At 40.6% G+C, this 16279-nt stretch overlaps 1 protein-coding gene across 1 annotated transcript in view; it reads left to right on the top strand.

Moving 5' to 3' along the window:
* The window catches only part of LOC109752243 (uncharacterized), a 33569-nt gene extending 22418 nt beyond the window's left edge, over window positions 1-11151 (top strand). The window contains exon 4 of the mRNA XM_020311148.3: window positions 10572-11151. Within this exon, the coding sequence (XP_020166737.1) occupies window positions 10572-11078 (507 nt within the window). The 3' untranslated portion in view covers window positions 11079-11151. The remainder of the gene's footprint in view (window positions 1-10571) is intronic.
* The last annotated feature ends 5128 nt before the right edge of the window (window positions 11152-16279 follow it).

Genomic DNA, 16279 nt, shown 5'->3' with positions numbered 1-16279 from the left:
GCCCGAAGGACGTTGTTTTTCTGGACTCAACCAAATGGCCCCAAATTGTTTTCACACAATGGGATGACCATGGACATCATGCATGCCAATTCTCATCGATTTCCGACACTCGATGCATTTACTAGGATTTTGCCAGCGAAAAGAACCCGAAACGCTGCCCGGACGTGACGCAATGTTCGTTCGGTGTCCGGAATGGCCCAGATGTTGCGTGGGGGCCTACATTGGGCATCCACACATGGTGCCAAACTTTGGTGTCATTTCATGCAGGCCAGCACATAGCACATGTGCAATCACCATCATTCGGGTCTGCCGGATGGGGAGCCCGAAGGACGTTGTTTTTCTAGAGTCAACCAAATGGAATTTTGAAAATAGAATGAAAATTGTATTTAAGAAGTGAAACAGAAGACAACATACATTCATGGAATTTTGATTTTTATAACTATAATAAGAAATAAAATACAAAACATATACTTCAATTTTAAAACTCTAAGAAGAAATAACATAGAAAAAATATATTTGATATACCTTTTTTGAAATAGAAAACAGAAAAGATATATTATAATAAAGATGAAACATATTATATTGCATTTTTTGAATTTTAATAGTGTGAGAATAACTGAAAGAGTAAAAATATATTAGATTTTAAATTATTCTACATATAAAAAGAAAATAAATATTTGATTGAATAAGTGAAATATAAGACATTAATTTTTCGTACACATTGAATAAGTGAAATATAACACATTGAAGCAGCTCGGTTTTAAATGTGATAATAATCTGCGTGCGGGTGAGGCTGGCCTGGGACGGCCCACCCGAATTAGGCCCAAGTGAGCGTCGCGCCGGGCACATCCCAGCGGTGCTGGGAGTTTAGTCCCACCTCGCCAAGCGAGGGGAGCTCGCACCGGTTTATATACCGGGCTGAGCTTCCCTTTTCAAGTTCCTTTCTAAAGCGGGCAGCACATTGCCTAACCCTGTCCGTCCCTGCCCAGTGGGGCCTACTAGCTGCCTATTATCACAATCTGGCGGGCCTGCATCCTGGCCCATTAAATGATTGGGTTGCTAGTCGTATGCTAGCCGTTGAATTGTGTAGTATGCAGCTAGTAGGCTGGCTTTTTTTTGTCATATTTCACTTTTTGCATTTGTCACCATTATTTGTTGTTCTTCAAATCACCTCATAAAAGAATATAACACAACAATTTTTCGCACATTCATGAATTTTCTAACTGTCAGAACAAATAATACAGAAAAATATATATGTGATTCAAAATTATTTCAAAGATAAAACTAAAAAGAAATATTTTAATTAACAAGTGAAATGAAAGAGAATGTATTATCTTGGATAATTTGAATTGTAAAACTGTCGGAATTAATGAAAGAGGAAAAATAGATTTGATTTTCAAATATTTGAAATATATATAAGAAATGAAATACGTAAACATCATGGCAATGCACACATTTCCATTGCAACCAGTAATTTAGGCTAACTAGGATTGTTTTCAAACACAAATGTGAGATTATGATAACCTTGCAGGGTTAAGCTATGTATTTGAGTCCAGAACCAAATTAACGCAACCTTAGAGTTGAAGAACTGGCTGATCCATATATCAATAATAATGCTCTATTTTCACTTCAAGCCAGCATAAACCTATATAACCAAAAGCCAGCATGGCCTGCAGTCTACCTAATCCATCATCCTAGGCTTACAAACTTCATGAGCACCGCAAAATAACAGCAACAACTACTAAAACATCGCAACAAAGTAAAGGCCACATCTTCAGCAGGAAGTAGAGTCTTCTTTTTTATCCTTCCAGTCTTGCCACGTTGATTCTCCACCCCTGCTTCGCTGTGTACACTTCACTTGCTACTCGCTCTAGCAGTCTTGCTCACACCTCCAGCACCTTTTTTGTGGCTCCTTTGTCTGCAAAATAGATCAATCAACAATCCAATGGCTCATTAGTTTGATTATAGAGAAAGTAGAAATTGGATTATTTTTGAAAATAAAAGGATAACATATGCATTACATTAACAACTGCATTACATAACTTAACAGTTTGAACACATCACATTTGCACAAAATAAACTTCATCAGTACATAACTTAACACTTACTGCAGTTCTCTGGGTTTGGTAGCATGGTACTATATGAACCAACGTATTAAAAACTACAGTATTCTTGCGTATACATATGAGATAACATGGTTTGACTAAAACAGAGATTTTTGGAGTATTCACAATAGATACAACTGTTTGGTATGCTGTAAATTGTGCTGCCTAGCCATTGCATTTAAGCACTCACAAACTCTGTTTTTTTAAAGAGGCTACATTTTTCATGCAGAGAAATAACTATAGTTTTCCCAATACTGCAGTACTAAAATCACATTTATTAGGGGCAACCAAACAACTCACTGTAAATAAAACTAACATAATCTCAAATACTGAAGTATTCTCAAAGAACTTAGAACATAGTATGCTATCAATCGGGTCCAAACTGACTCACACAGATAGAGTAACTGAAGACACTGACATGCCATCACTCTGTTTTCTTGTCCTTCAACTTGTTGATGCGCTCTGAGTGACGAATGCCCATACAGATGTAGGTCTCCGCTTCAATCGGCATGGTCCTGTCTCCGAGCTGTGGGATCCCTGGACCCACAATCTGCACATCCGCCGGCTGCTCCTGGACAACATCATCATGCTCCTCCTCTCCAGCACTGTCGTCCAGCAGCAGAACAACCTCCTCTTCCCCGCTCTCATCCTTGCTCTGCTCCACATCTTCGCTATCACTCTCATCCTCACTATGCTCCACATCTTCACTATCACTGTCATCCTTGCTCTGCTCCACATCACTGTCAGAGTGAACATTGGACTGATCAACCGGAGCAGGCACCGCGAGCAACACTCCGACAAGATCTGGCACTGGAATAGGAGGGGCGCGGCGGCGGGAGCGGTACATGTACCACCTCGCACGCTGACGCGGATCCGGGGAGTTCTCCGCTTCGTTCATAGCCGAGAGGAAAACCTGGACTGGAACAACTCCTCGAGCAGGACCAAACAACGATTTCTTCTCATTGCCCGTAAGCACTTTGATGAGACCCCTACCATGGTCGATGAACATCTGCAAGCTAGGAAACCAGCTGCAGATATCCTCCACATTCGCCCTCTTCTCCAGATCGCCCTGACAGAACTTCCCAACTGCCTCCTCCCACTTTTCTTGAGCGCGGCGGCAATCACTTGCCGACCGCGACCTCCTTCCCTTCTTGACCCCCATCACCGGCGACGCCAGATGTGAGATTTGAGCTCACGGAGTGAATGGGGAACAGAAGCAAAGACCTAGGGTTCATATCTGCCAGATGAAATGGGGAATTTTTTCCCTCTCCAACTGATAACCACGTGTGAGGCCAGCCTGGTACGGCCCACCCAAATTAGGCCCAAATCAAAGCCGTGGCGGGCACTGTCTCGGGGTGGTGGGAGTTTAGTCCCACCTCGCCAACGGAGAGGAGCTCGCACCGGTTTATAAACCCACCTGAGCTAATCATCTCAAGTTCCTATCTAAAGCAGGCAGCTCATTGCCTAACCAGTCTCTCTCTGCCCCGTTGGGCCTACCGGCAACTTATATACATTCACCGCGGGCCTGCATCCTGGCCCAATGGGTTACTAGTCGTATGCAGGCCGTGGGGTTTCATATAAATGCTGTTGGTAGGCTGGCATTTTTTATTATTTATTTAATTTTTTTGCATATGTCACACGTCTAATTTTTTGCATATGTCACATGTCAAATTTTGCATACAAGTTTGAATCATTAAATTTTCAAATTTTAAATTAAATATAAATTTTAAAAATATTAAAAGTATTTGGACCAAACATTCCACCATGTGAGGATACCCAAACTAAATTTTTAAAATTGTATTCATTTTTTTTGCATATGTCAAATGTCTAATTTTGCACACAAGTTTTAAACAAAATATGTCACATGTCTAATTTTTTGCATATGTTACATGTCAAATTTTGCACACATGTCAGGACCACCTCCAAATCACCTCAAATTTGGCACACATGATATCTTGCACAAACAAAGCTTGGTTTCCAAGGTTTTAAATTTTTTCTAATTTTTTTTGAATTTATAATCACCTCTAGACTGACTGGTCTAAACATCGGTCTATACCTCAAGGGGGCATTGTAAAGTATTATTTTTCCAAATTTCTTTCATAGCCATGTTTGGCACATGTGGGTCACCATGTACAAGAAAATTTGGGTGATTTGGAGGTGGTGGAAAGAATCACGTATGTTCAAAAACTGGCTTAAGTTAGACCAAATGGCCCCTCCGGAATGCGATGATTTTTTCGACCACCTCCAAAGCACCTCAAATTTGGCACACATGATATCTTGCACAAACAAAGCTTGGTTTCCAAGGTTTTAAATTTTTTCTAATTGTTTTTGAATTTATAATGACCTCTAGACTGACTGGTCAAAACATCGGTCTATACTTCAAGGGGGCATTGCAAAGTATTGTTTTTCCAAATTTTCTTTCATAGGCATGATTGCCACATGTGGGTCACCATGTTCAAGAAATTTTGTGTGATTTGGAGGTGGTGGGAAAAATCACATTTGTTCAAAAACTGGCTTAAGTTAAGACCAAATGGCCCCTCCGGAATGCGATGATTTTTTCGACCACCTCCAAATCACCTCAAATTTGGCACACATGATATCTTGCACAAACAAATCTTGGTTTCCAAGGTTTTAAATTTTTTCTAATTGTTTTTTGAATTTATAATGACCTCTAGACTGACTGGTCAAAACATCGGTCTATACCTCAAGGGGGCATTGTAAAGTATTGTTTTTCCAGATTTTCTTTCATAGGCATGATTGGCACATGTGGGTCACCATGTTCAAGAAATTTTGTGTGATTTGGAGGTGGTGGGAAAAATCACATTTGTTCAAAAACTGGCTTAAGTTAGACCAAATGGCCCCTCCGGAATGCGGTCATTTTTTCGACCACCTCCAAATCACCTCAACTTTGGCACACATGATATCTTGCACAAACAAAGGTAGGTTTCCAAGGTTTTATATTTTTTTGAATTTTTTATTAATTTATAATGCCTCTAGACTGACTGGTCAAAACATCGGTATATACCTCAGGGGGGCATTGTAAAATATTATTTTTCCAAATTTTATTTCATATGAATGATTGGCACATGTGGGTCACCATGTTCGAGAAAGTTTGGGTGATTTGAAGGTGGTGGGAAAAATCACATTTGTTCAAAAACTGGCTTAAGTTAGACCAAATGGCCCCTCTGGAATGCGGTCATTTTTTCGACCACCTCCAAATCACCTCAACTTTGGCACACATGATCTCTTGCACAAACAAAGGTAGGTTTCCAAGGTTTTTTTGAATTGTTTATTAATTTATAATGCCCTCTAGACTGACTGGTCAAAACATCGGTCTATACCTCAGGGGGGCATTGTAAAATATTCTTTTTCCATTTTTTCTTTCATAGGCACGATTGGCACATGTGGGTCACCATGTTAAAGAAAGTTTGGGTGATTTGGAGCTGGTGGGAAAAATCACATTTGTTCAAAAACTGGCTTAAGTTAGACCAAATGGCCCCTCTGGAATGCGGTCATTTTTTCGACCACCTCCAAATCACCTCAACTTTGGCACACATGATCTCTTGCACAAACAAAGATAGGTTTCCAAGGTTTTATATTTTTTTGAATTGTTTATTAATTTATAATGCCCTCTAGACTGACTGGTCAAAACATCGGTCTATACCTCAGGGGGGCATTGTAAAATATTCTTTTTCCAAATTTTCTTTCATAGGCATGTTTGGTACATGTGGGTCACCATGTGCAAGAAAATTTGGGTGATTTTGAGGTGGTGGGAAAATCACATTTGTTCAAAAACTGGCTTAAGTTAGACCAAATGGCCCCTCCGGAATGCGGTCATTTTCTCGACCACCTCCAAATCACCTCAATTTTGGCACACATGATATCTTGCACAAACAAAGCTGGGTTTTCAAGGTTTTATATTTTTTTGAAAGTTTTATTAATTTATAATGCCCTCTAGACTGGCTGGTCAAAACATCGGTCTATACCTCAAGGGGGCATTGTAAAATATTCTTTTTCCAAAATTTCTTTGAAATTTCTAATGCCCTCTTATATTTGTTTATAATGCCCTCTTATATTTTCTTTGAAATTTATAATGCCCTCTTATATTTTCTTTCTATTTTTTTGAATTTTTTTAATTTATAATGCCCTCTTATATTTGTTTATTTTTTAATGCCCTCTTATATTTGTTTTTTTAATGCCCTCTTATTTTTTTGAATTTTTTTATTTATAAAGTTAGGTTTCCAAGATGGCTAGGCTGGCCCATGCTTTTCCTTTTGTTTATTTTTTCCCTTTTCCTTTAGTTTACATAAAAATTACCTGAGGACTCAAAAAGTAACATAAAAATTACATGACCCCTCAAATAATAACATACCAAAAATTCAAAAGGTATTTTTATCAAACACATCTTTTTGAATATTTATATTTTCTTTTCTTATAAATAAGTGACATTTTCAAAATTCTAATAAGTAGGGTAATATAACTTTATTAAAAAATAAAGTAGATCTTATTTCAAATTCCTTTTTTGCAAACATTATTTTTAACTAGTATTACATTACTCTTCTAAATTTACATTTAATTCCTTCACACTTTGATGATGGAATATTTGCTCTGTTATTGCAACATTGGTTCAAATGATGGAACATTTGATCTTTTTGCTTATTCAAATTATGCATTGATGGAATGTGTGAGGATGAACAATTATCAGTAACTTTACGAAACCCCATGTACTATAATTCATGACAGCCAATTTGGAACATTGCCAGATTCAATATTTGGTATAATTGGCACATGCGCACAGCATGTTGCACTTGCCCATAGCATAGACAAGTGTTGCAGCATGTCTGAAGCAACACTGAAGCGCCATTTGTGATCATTGCACCATCGAAACAACAAGTAAACATGAAGGAAGCATTCACCACCAATAAAGTTAAGGCCACACATAAATAGATAACATTCTAGGTTACCACCACAGGTACCAGGCAGTTCACAACAGATCCAATTCAGACACATAATACATTACATTACATTACATTAATAGAGGTAGTTTCCAACCAGTATAGATCCAGATGCAGCTTTCCAAAAGTAAAACATCATCAAATATACTGATGATGAGTATGGCTTCCAGCTTCTGATGATCAGCATGATGTAGGACTAGAGGTTAGGGTTTCTCAGGACCTTCAGGAGGGCAGAATGCTCAGCCCTGATCTTGTACTCATCAGTGGAGATCGATGTAGCCCGGCAATGTTCCATCAGATGCTCCAATAACCCAGACTTGGGCTTGGGCTTGCTGCAAAATGGGTAGCGGTACTTTTCCGTCCTCCAGTTGTGGTACATACTAGGTCCTTGGGCCCTGATCTTCAACACCACCTTCTCTTCAAATGACTCGACATTCCCCTCGACCACATCATCTCCAGATTCATACTGCACACATTAATGACTGACATTAATACATTATGCATTCAAATACTATAAACATGTAATACTAACTCAATGCACAAATAACATTTCAACTAGGCCTTACCTCATACGGCTCATCTTCATCAGTCATATGGGTAGAACCCAGTCTTGTCCCACTTCCTCTTGTTGCCCACAAGATCCTCTTCCTCCTGCTATATTGTCAAACAAGCACATCAATTACAATGAATTGAATTGCAGTTCAAAGAATGTCATTACAAACAAAATTGTGAATGTGAACCACATTGGTATGTTGCAAGTGACCAAATGCTTTCCTTATAAATACAGAATCTAAGCAATCAATCAACAGACAAATGCTTTCCTTCATAAATGCTAATGAAAATCCAAGCTGGATTCTTGACATTCCCTGGATTAACCCAACACTTTTCTTTTGAGGGAATCCCCCCTCCACACTACTTAAGGAAACATATAGTATATTTTGTTGCTAGGATCCTGCCTTGGAATGTTTACTTCATAGTTCTACAATGGTGACATCCTAGCTGCATATTTTTGTAATTCATCATAAGTATTTGCACAAGAGGAAAATCTCTGGCCAGGTTAATTTTATGAGGCTGGACAATAGGCCTGCCTACAACATTTGGTTTATAAAATTTTGGGCAAGGACAATATTTCAAGGCCATGTTATTGTTTTTGAGGCCACCCTTCTGCAATTGTAAAGTGAGTTATCTCTTAGCCCCATAAATATAAAATTACATCCATTGCTACTAATTACAGAAGCCAACTACAAATTTTTAATATGCACAAATAACTGTTTTTGGGATAATGCAGCAAAGCTCCTACACATATTAACATAATGCAGTAGTTAATTAGGTACAACTTCAACTATAAATGCATACATCTCCAACAAACATCTAAAATTTCATTACTTACCTAAACAACAACAAATTATACTATAGATGAATCTTGTATCATCTAAACCAATTCATTGGCACATCAAAATTAATGCATTCCAAATCAAATATGTTTCCATCCAGTATCATTGAACCACAGATCAAATTAAATAATCATATATGTCTGCAGCATTGAACTACAGATCTAATAATCATATGACGTCTATCTGACCTTAAATTCCCCCTTAAATAAGGTGTTCAACCTCATACTAATTAAAATCTAACACGCAAAAATTCCACTACTAACCACTGAAAAAACCCCAAGGTGCTTTTATCTCTGAAGCAACGGCATTGGAGAGGATGTTCAATGCTGTAAATATCTCTGAAGCAACGGCAAAATTCCACTACTAACCCAAACTAAATAAGCATAGACTGCCCCTTCCCCTCTCCTTCAGAAGCCCCAATCCAACACAAACAAATCCAGCCCTTGAGAAGCTCTTTTTGATTAACATGACAACACCCATTACATGAGCACATCCTTCACTATATTTACAACCAAACTAATGCACCATCTAATCACCTCAGGTAGACATTTTCCAAAAACACAAGGACATCCACAACCCATCTCATAGCCTATGCCTGACAGGCATCAATCAAGCATCAAAGAACTGCAACTATGACAACATGCATCAATCAAGCATCTAAGAATTGCAACTATGACAGGCATAATCGCTAGAACTAAGCATCCATTTAATTAATCATCAAGCCAAAGAACTAAAGCAGGCACCAACCCAAACCAATAGAGAAGTATATATTTGACTAATCCATCGTCTAATCCTCAAGCCAAACACCTAAAGAATTGCAAAAATTCCACTACTAATCTAATAAGCATCTGAAAAAACCCCATCGCTCAATCCGACCACTTCTAGCCTAATCTAATAATCATATGAGGTCCACCATTCTTGCACGAATCAAATACACAAAAACCCTAATGCAGAGAAAACCCTACATCCAACAAATCTAACCAAAAAACCTTCTGGCCACAAACCCTACAATCTAAAAACTACCACAATAAAGTGATAAGCAGATACCTTCTGCTCCGCCTGCTCCTCGCCAGAGCCGGCTCCACCTTCTCCACCTCTTGCGCCTCGCCAGAGCCCGCCTCCACCTTCTGCGCCTTGCCAGAGATCGCCAGAGGGGGCGCATCTGGCTGGACTGCGCCGCTGCAGCCCGCCCCGCCTTCTCCAGATCTGCAGCGGGGGGAGCACCGCGCTGGATGCCGGCACGTCCCCTCACAAAGGTGCCTGCAGCGACCTGCCGCGCCTGCTCCACCAGATCTGCGCCCCAATCGGGGCGCTCGCCTCCTGCGTCCGCCATGGCAATGGAGAGGATGCGGTGAGGGCGACGAGGAGGTTGGAGAGGAGAGGGAGTGGGGAGTGGGGAGAGGGAGACGATGCGGCGGGGGGAAATGGTAGGCGATGCGGCCGGAGGTGGTTGCCGTCCACATTTATAGGATGGGACGGTTTTGTAATCCACCCGTGACACGTGCTGCCCCACGCGCGGGCGGCTCCACGCGTGCACGAAATGCCGCCATATACAAATACGTATACGCCCGGGCATATGATCTAACCGGGCCCGTACGGGCCTCCCAGGGCTCCTCGACGGCTATACGCGGGGGCAACAAAGACGATCGTGCCCCTTGTTATAAACCGTTTTTGGTTCATCCTGGCCGTCGATGTGTTTTTCCACCTCGCGTTCAGCCCAGGGGGGAGCACCGGAGCAGAAACGCTTGGGGACATGGTGGTTCACCCAGGGTCTGCCGTTGGCCGCTATGACGACGAACAGCGGCGACGCTGCCATTTTTTCCCTCGGTCGGACCGGTTAAAGACCGGACCAGACCGACAAATTTTCGGGACGTATTTGGCAGACCGGACCGACCCTTTTCTCTAGCGGGCCAGGACCGAGCGGGCCAAGACTGAGCGAGCCACGAGCGGGCTGAAAAGCCCGCTTGTTACGTCCAGCCCTAGTTATATGTGCTAGTAGTAACTTTAGTGATTTTTCTCTACTACCCTTTTTTTTGAGAATTTTTTCTCTACTACCCTAGAATGTTGTTTTTGCGTGCAGCTTGCACTCTAATCTTAATATGCTTCTTCTTTCCCAGATTTGGGTTCTACCAGAATGTCCGAAACTGCTCATGCCTATTCTTGGCAAACTGCGGCTCGTGAATCTGGAAAACCTTCCTGGAGGATGCGATATTGCTTGGACAATGTTCATTCTTGAAGCTGCACCCGTCCTGAAGGATCTAGGCATCACAGTATGGGATCATTGGTGCATCATGGTGACAGACAAGGAGCACCGGAAGGCGAGTGGTTACTGCGACAACGGAGACGTAGAGTGGAAGCCGTCTACTTCTAATTTCAAGCATAAGAATCTTGCCAAGCTCACCATCTATGGCTTCCAAGCTGATGATAACTTCATTCGGTACGTCAAGCGTGTCATGCTTGCTGCGGTTAACTTGGAGGAGATATCTCTTCATGACAGGAAGGTATGGAAGTTTTGTAGTGACTCGGATACCAAGACAAGGTATCCACGGACTGATGAGGGGAGGCAGCATGTTATAGAGGAACTGGGACTGGATCTTCATGCCGTGGTTCACTTCCGGTCCTAACTGAAAAATGAGTGACATTGGATTACACTGATCTATTGTTTTGTGTGAATCATATGGCATCGCGCGCCATGATGGAAGGAGCTACTGAACTGCGTAATTTGGTTGTTACCGCTGTTACACTTTTGTCTCCCCGGAAATTCAAAGCTGTACTGTTGCCCAGTTTCAGCAGGAGGAGAGACTGGCAAAGATGTGGAATTGCTGGTGACCTATCCTCTTTATTTTGTCTTTAAGGTGATGTCCTACCTTTTTTTTTATGAAAAGAGGTGATGTCCTACTTACTCTATGTAGTTGAAAGGAGTTGCTGAACTCTGTAATTCAGTGTTACTGCCATTGCACTTTTGTTTACCCTTTAATTTAGTGTCCTCAGTATTCTGTTTTCTGATGCTTCCTTTAATATGCAAGATTGGAATGTGGCTCGTTGCATGACTTCAGTGGTCCAAAAAGTCATGCAATGAGCCACATTGCAGGCATCAATACTCGTAAATGGGTTTTAAGCTGCTAAAATTATTATACAGTACATGATACGAGTATTGATGCCTTCAAATAGTCTATGTCGTGCTTTCCTTTGTACAGAGTGTATATCAATATATTGTACTCCCTCCATTCACAAATATACAATGTTCTAACATTTTTGTGAATCGGATGTATATATCACGTTTTGTGTGTCCATTCATCCATTTCGGTACATATGTAGTCCATATTGAAATATGCAAAACATCTTATATTTGTGAATGCAGGGAGTATCATGTATAGTGAGACTGGTTAGACAAATCAAAACTCTGCCTTCTTATGAGGAGAGAGCTACTACTTAAACAAAAACCTTTCTGCTAAAAATACTTTATACCTAAAACTTTACGTTTCCTTGGAAAAGAGTATTGTTGCCTATAAGAACTCTTTTGGAACACATATGCGCCTATATACGTTTCTTATTCCGTGTTCAGACGTACTCCCTCCGTTTACAAATATAAGATGTTCTAACTATTTTCTGAATTGGATCTGTATAGACACATTTTAGTGTGCTTGTTCATTCATTTTTGTCCGTATGTTGTCCATTTTAAAATATCCAAAATATCTTATATTTTTGAACAGAGGGAGTAGTATGTAGTAATAAAGGAATTGAAAATTTCTGATTTTCTTTTGGTATGTTACTGTATAGACTGCACGGAGAAAGATGTCCGTCTCCTCATCTCTTTGTTGCCTCCTCTGCGCTGATTGTCCTTGATGCTCATTCCGTTGTTGGTCGTTTGAAGGCAATACCATGTTTCCTGAAATCTTGGCAGGGAAACCATAACCAAGTAACTAGGACCAAAATATTATCATTGGTGGGGTGTGGGGCCCAAAAAGGTTAAATGGGTGATACTGGTGCGAGTAAGAAACATCGCTATGGTGTGTATATCATCATATTGTTTGCGGAAAGTTACCATGGGTACGGTTTCCACAACCTTTTTGGGGGGTCAAAATTACCCATGATGTTTGTGCATAAGTTAACACACATACAAGAGTGTATTACAATGTCATTTTACACAAAAATTGCCTTTTTTGCGGAAGTGCACATGAGTTGTTGTGGGTATGCTTTCAACAACAAAATCATGCGGACAAAGTTAGTTAGCGTGGTGTTTGTACGTAAGTTACCACGTCTACGGTGCGTACATTACCATGCTATTTACACAGAAGTTAACCGGGTCTGTTTTCAACATCTCTTTTCTCGGGGTAAAGTTGACGTGGTGTTTGTACCTAAGTTATCATGTCTGAGGTGCATATGGTACCGTGCTATTACACATAGAGTTACTGGTAGGCGCTGAAGTAGTAACATCCAATTCTTTCTCTGCTGGCTCTAGATCCCCTCCCTAATTCTTTCTATGATGTTTATGAGAGACAAATTTACTCTGAAATCCACTGCTACATGAAATTAAGCTCCGGCCGGCCAGAATCCTGAAATATTTCTTGCCCTGATTGCCAATTCTTATTCTTGTGCAGATAAACGGACGAGGAGCTAGCCCAAGTAAAGCGCTTTCAAGTTCATTGTCATGTCTTTCTTGATTATAAAATTTTACGATATGAACCTTTGTTAGTTTTATTAGGGTCATCCTCAATACATATGCGCTTATACATACTCTTAACCAAAGAGCAACAGTTAAACTACTTCCCAACAACAACAAAGTAACTGACGCTACAGCACGGCAGTTGTGCCTGTAGTTCCCTTCCACCATTGCTCGCCTCTCTTGTACCGCGCAACTTTCGCCGGTACCATAACACCCACCATTACCTTCCTCAAAATAGCCACCATACCTACCTATTATGGCAATTCCATAGCCATTCCGAGATATATTGCCATGCAACTTTTCACTGTTCCGTTTATTATGACACGCTCCATCATTGTCACATTGCTTTGCATGATCATGTAGTTGACATCGTATTTGTGGCAAAGCCGTCGTTCATAATTTTTCATACATGTCACTCTTGATTCATTGCACATCCCAGTACATCACCGGAGGCATTCACATAGAGTCATATTTTTGTTCTAAGTATCGAGTTGTAATTCTTGAGTTGTAAGTAAATAGAAGTGTGATGATCATCATTATTAGAGCATTGCCCCGTGTGAGGAAAAAAAAAGAGAAAGGCCAAATAAAAAAAAGTAGGCCCAAAAAAAAGAGAAAGACCAAATAAAAAAAGGCCCAAAAAAATGAGAGAAAAAGAGAGAAGGGGCAATGTTACTATCCTTTTTCCACACTTGTGCTTCAAAGTAGCACCATGATCTTCATGATAGAGAGTCTCCTATTTTGTCACTTTCATATACTAGTGGGAATTTTTCATTATAGAACTTGGTTTGTATATTCCAACAATGGGCTTCCTCAAATGCCCTAGGTCTTCATGAGCAAGCAAGTTGGATGCACACCCACTTAGTTTCTTTTGAGAGCTTTCATACATTTATAGCTCTAGTGCACCCGTTGCATGGCAATCCCTATTCCTCGCATTGACATCAATTGATGGGCATCTCCATAGCCCGTTCATTAGCCGCGTCGATGTGAGACTTTCTCCCTTTTTGTCTTCTCCACACAACCTCCATCATCGTATTCTATTCCACCCATAGTGCTATGTCCATGGCTCGCGCTCATGTATTGCGCGAAAGTTGAAAAAGTTTGAGAATACTGAAGTATGAAACAATTGCTTGGCTTGTCATCGGGGTTGTGCATGATGAGAGCATTTTGTGTGACGAAAATGAAGCATGGCCAAACAATATGATTTTGTAGGGATGAGCTTTCTTTGGCTATGTTATTTTGAGAGAACATACTTGCTTGTTTAGTATGCTTGAAGTATTATTATTTTTATGTCAATATTAAACTTTTGTCTTGAATCTTTCGAATATGAACATTCATGCCACAATAAAGAAAAGTACATTGAAAAATATGTTAGGTAGCATTCCACATCAAAAATTCTGTTATTATCATTTACCTACTCAAGGACGAGCAGGAATTAAGCTTGGCGATGCTTGATACATCTCCAACGTATCTATAATTTTTCATGTGGTCCATGCTATTATATTATCCATAGAATGTTTTATATGCATTTATATGCTATTTTATATGATTTTTGGGACTAACCTATTAACCTAGAGCCCGGTGTCAGTTTCTGTTTTTTTCCTTGTTTTTGAGTTTTACAGAAAAGGAATACCAAACGGAGTCCAATTGACCTGCCAATTTTTGTTGATTTTTATGGAACAAAAGAAGCCCCCGGAGTAAAAGAGTTGGGCCAGAAGAGTCCCGGGACGTCCACGAGGGTGGGGGTGCGCCCTACCCCCCTGGGCGCGTCCCCTATCTCGTGGACGACTTGGAGACCCCCCCTGACATGAGACCTACGCCAAAAATTCCTATAAATACAGAAACCTTCAGAAAATAACCTAGATCGGGAATTCCGCCAACGCAAGCCTCTGTAGCCACCAAAAACCAATTGGGACCCTGTTCCGGCACCCTGCCGGAGGGGGGATCCCTCACTGGTGGCCATCTTCATCATCCCGGCGCTCTCCATGACGAGGAGGGAGTAGTTCACCCTTGGGGCTGAGTGTACGTACCAGTAGCTATGTGTTTGATTTCTCTCTCTCTCTCTCTCGTGTTCTTGATTTGGCACGATCTTGATGTACCGCGAGCATTGCTACTATAGTTGGATCTTATGATGTTTCTCCCCATCTACTCTCTTGTAATGGATTGAGTTTTCCCTTTGAAGTTATCTTATCGGATTGAGTCTTTAAGGATTTGAGAACACTTGATGTATGTCTTGCATGTGCTTATCTGTGGTGACAGCGGGATATTCACGTGATCCACTTGATGTATGTTTTGGTGATCAACTTGCGGGTTCCGTGACCTTGGGAATCTATGCATAGGGGTTGGCACACGTTTTCGTCTTGGCTCTCCGGTAGAAACTTTGGGGCACTCTTTGAAGTTCTTTGTGTGGGTTGAATAGATGAATCTGAGATTGTGTGATGCATATGGTATAATCACACCCACGGATACTTGAGGTGACATTGGAGTATTTAGGTGACATTAGGGTTTTCGTTGATTTGTGTCTTAAGGTGTTATTCTAGTACGAACTCTAGGATAGATCGAACGGAAAGAATAGCTTCGTGTTATTTTACTACGGACTCTTGAATAGATCGATCAGAAAGGATAACTTTGAGGTGGTTTCGTACCCTACAATAATCTCTTCGTTTGTTCTCTGTTATTAATGACTTTGGAGTGACTCTTTGTTGCATGTTGAGGGATAGTTATATGATCCAATTATGTTATTATTGTTGAGAGAACTCGCACTAGTGAAAGTATGAACCCCAGGCCTTGTTTCAACGCATTGCAATACCGTTTGTGCTCACTTTTATCATTAGTTACCTTGCTATTTTTATATTTTCAGATTACAGAAACCTATATCTACCATCCATATTGCACTTGTATCACCATCTCTTCGTCGAACTAGTGCACCTCTACAATTTACCATTGTATTGGGTGTGTTGGGGACACAAGAGATTCTTTGCTATTTGATTGCGGGGTTGTTTGAGAGAGACCATCTTCATCCTACGCCTCCCACGGATTGATAAACCTTAGGTCATCCACTTGTGGGAAATATGCTACTGTCCTACAAACCTTTGCACTTGGAGGCCCAACAACGTCTACAAGAAGAAGGTTGTGTAGTAGACATCAACTAGCAAGTATGGG

The sequence above is a fragment of the Aegilops tauschii genome, chromosome 6 (genome assembly GCF_002575655.3).
Source record: "Aegilops tauschii subsp. strangulata cultivar AL8/78 chromosome 6, Aet v6.0, whole genome shotgun sequence".
In the NCBI taxonomy this organism is placed as follows: domain Eukaryota; kingdom Viridiplantae; phylum Streptophyta; class Magnoliopsida; order Poales; family Poaceae; genus Aegilops; species Aegilops tauschii.
This window is presented reverse-complemented; position numbering and strand designations above follow the sequence as displayed.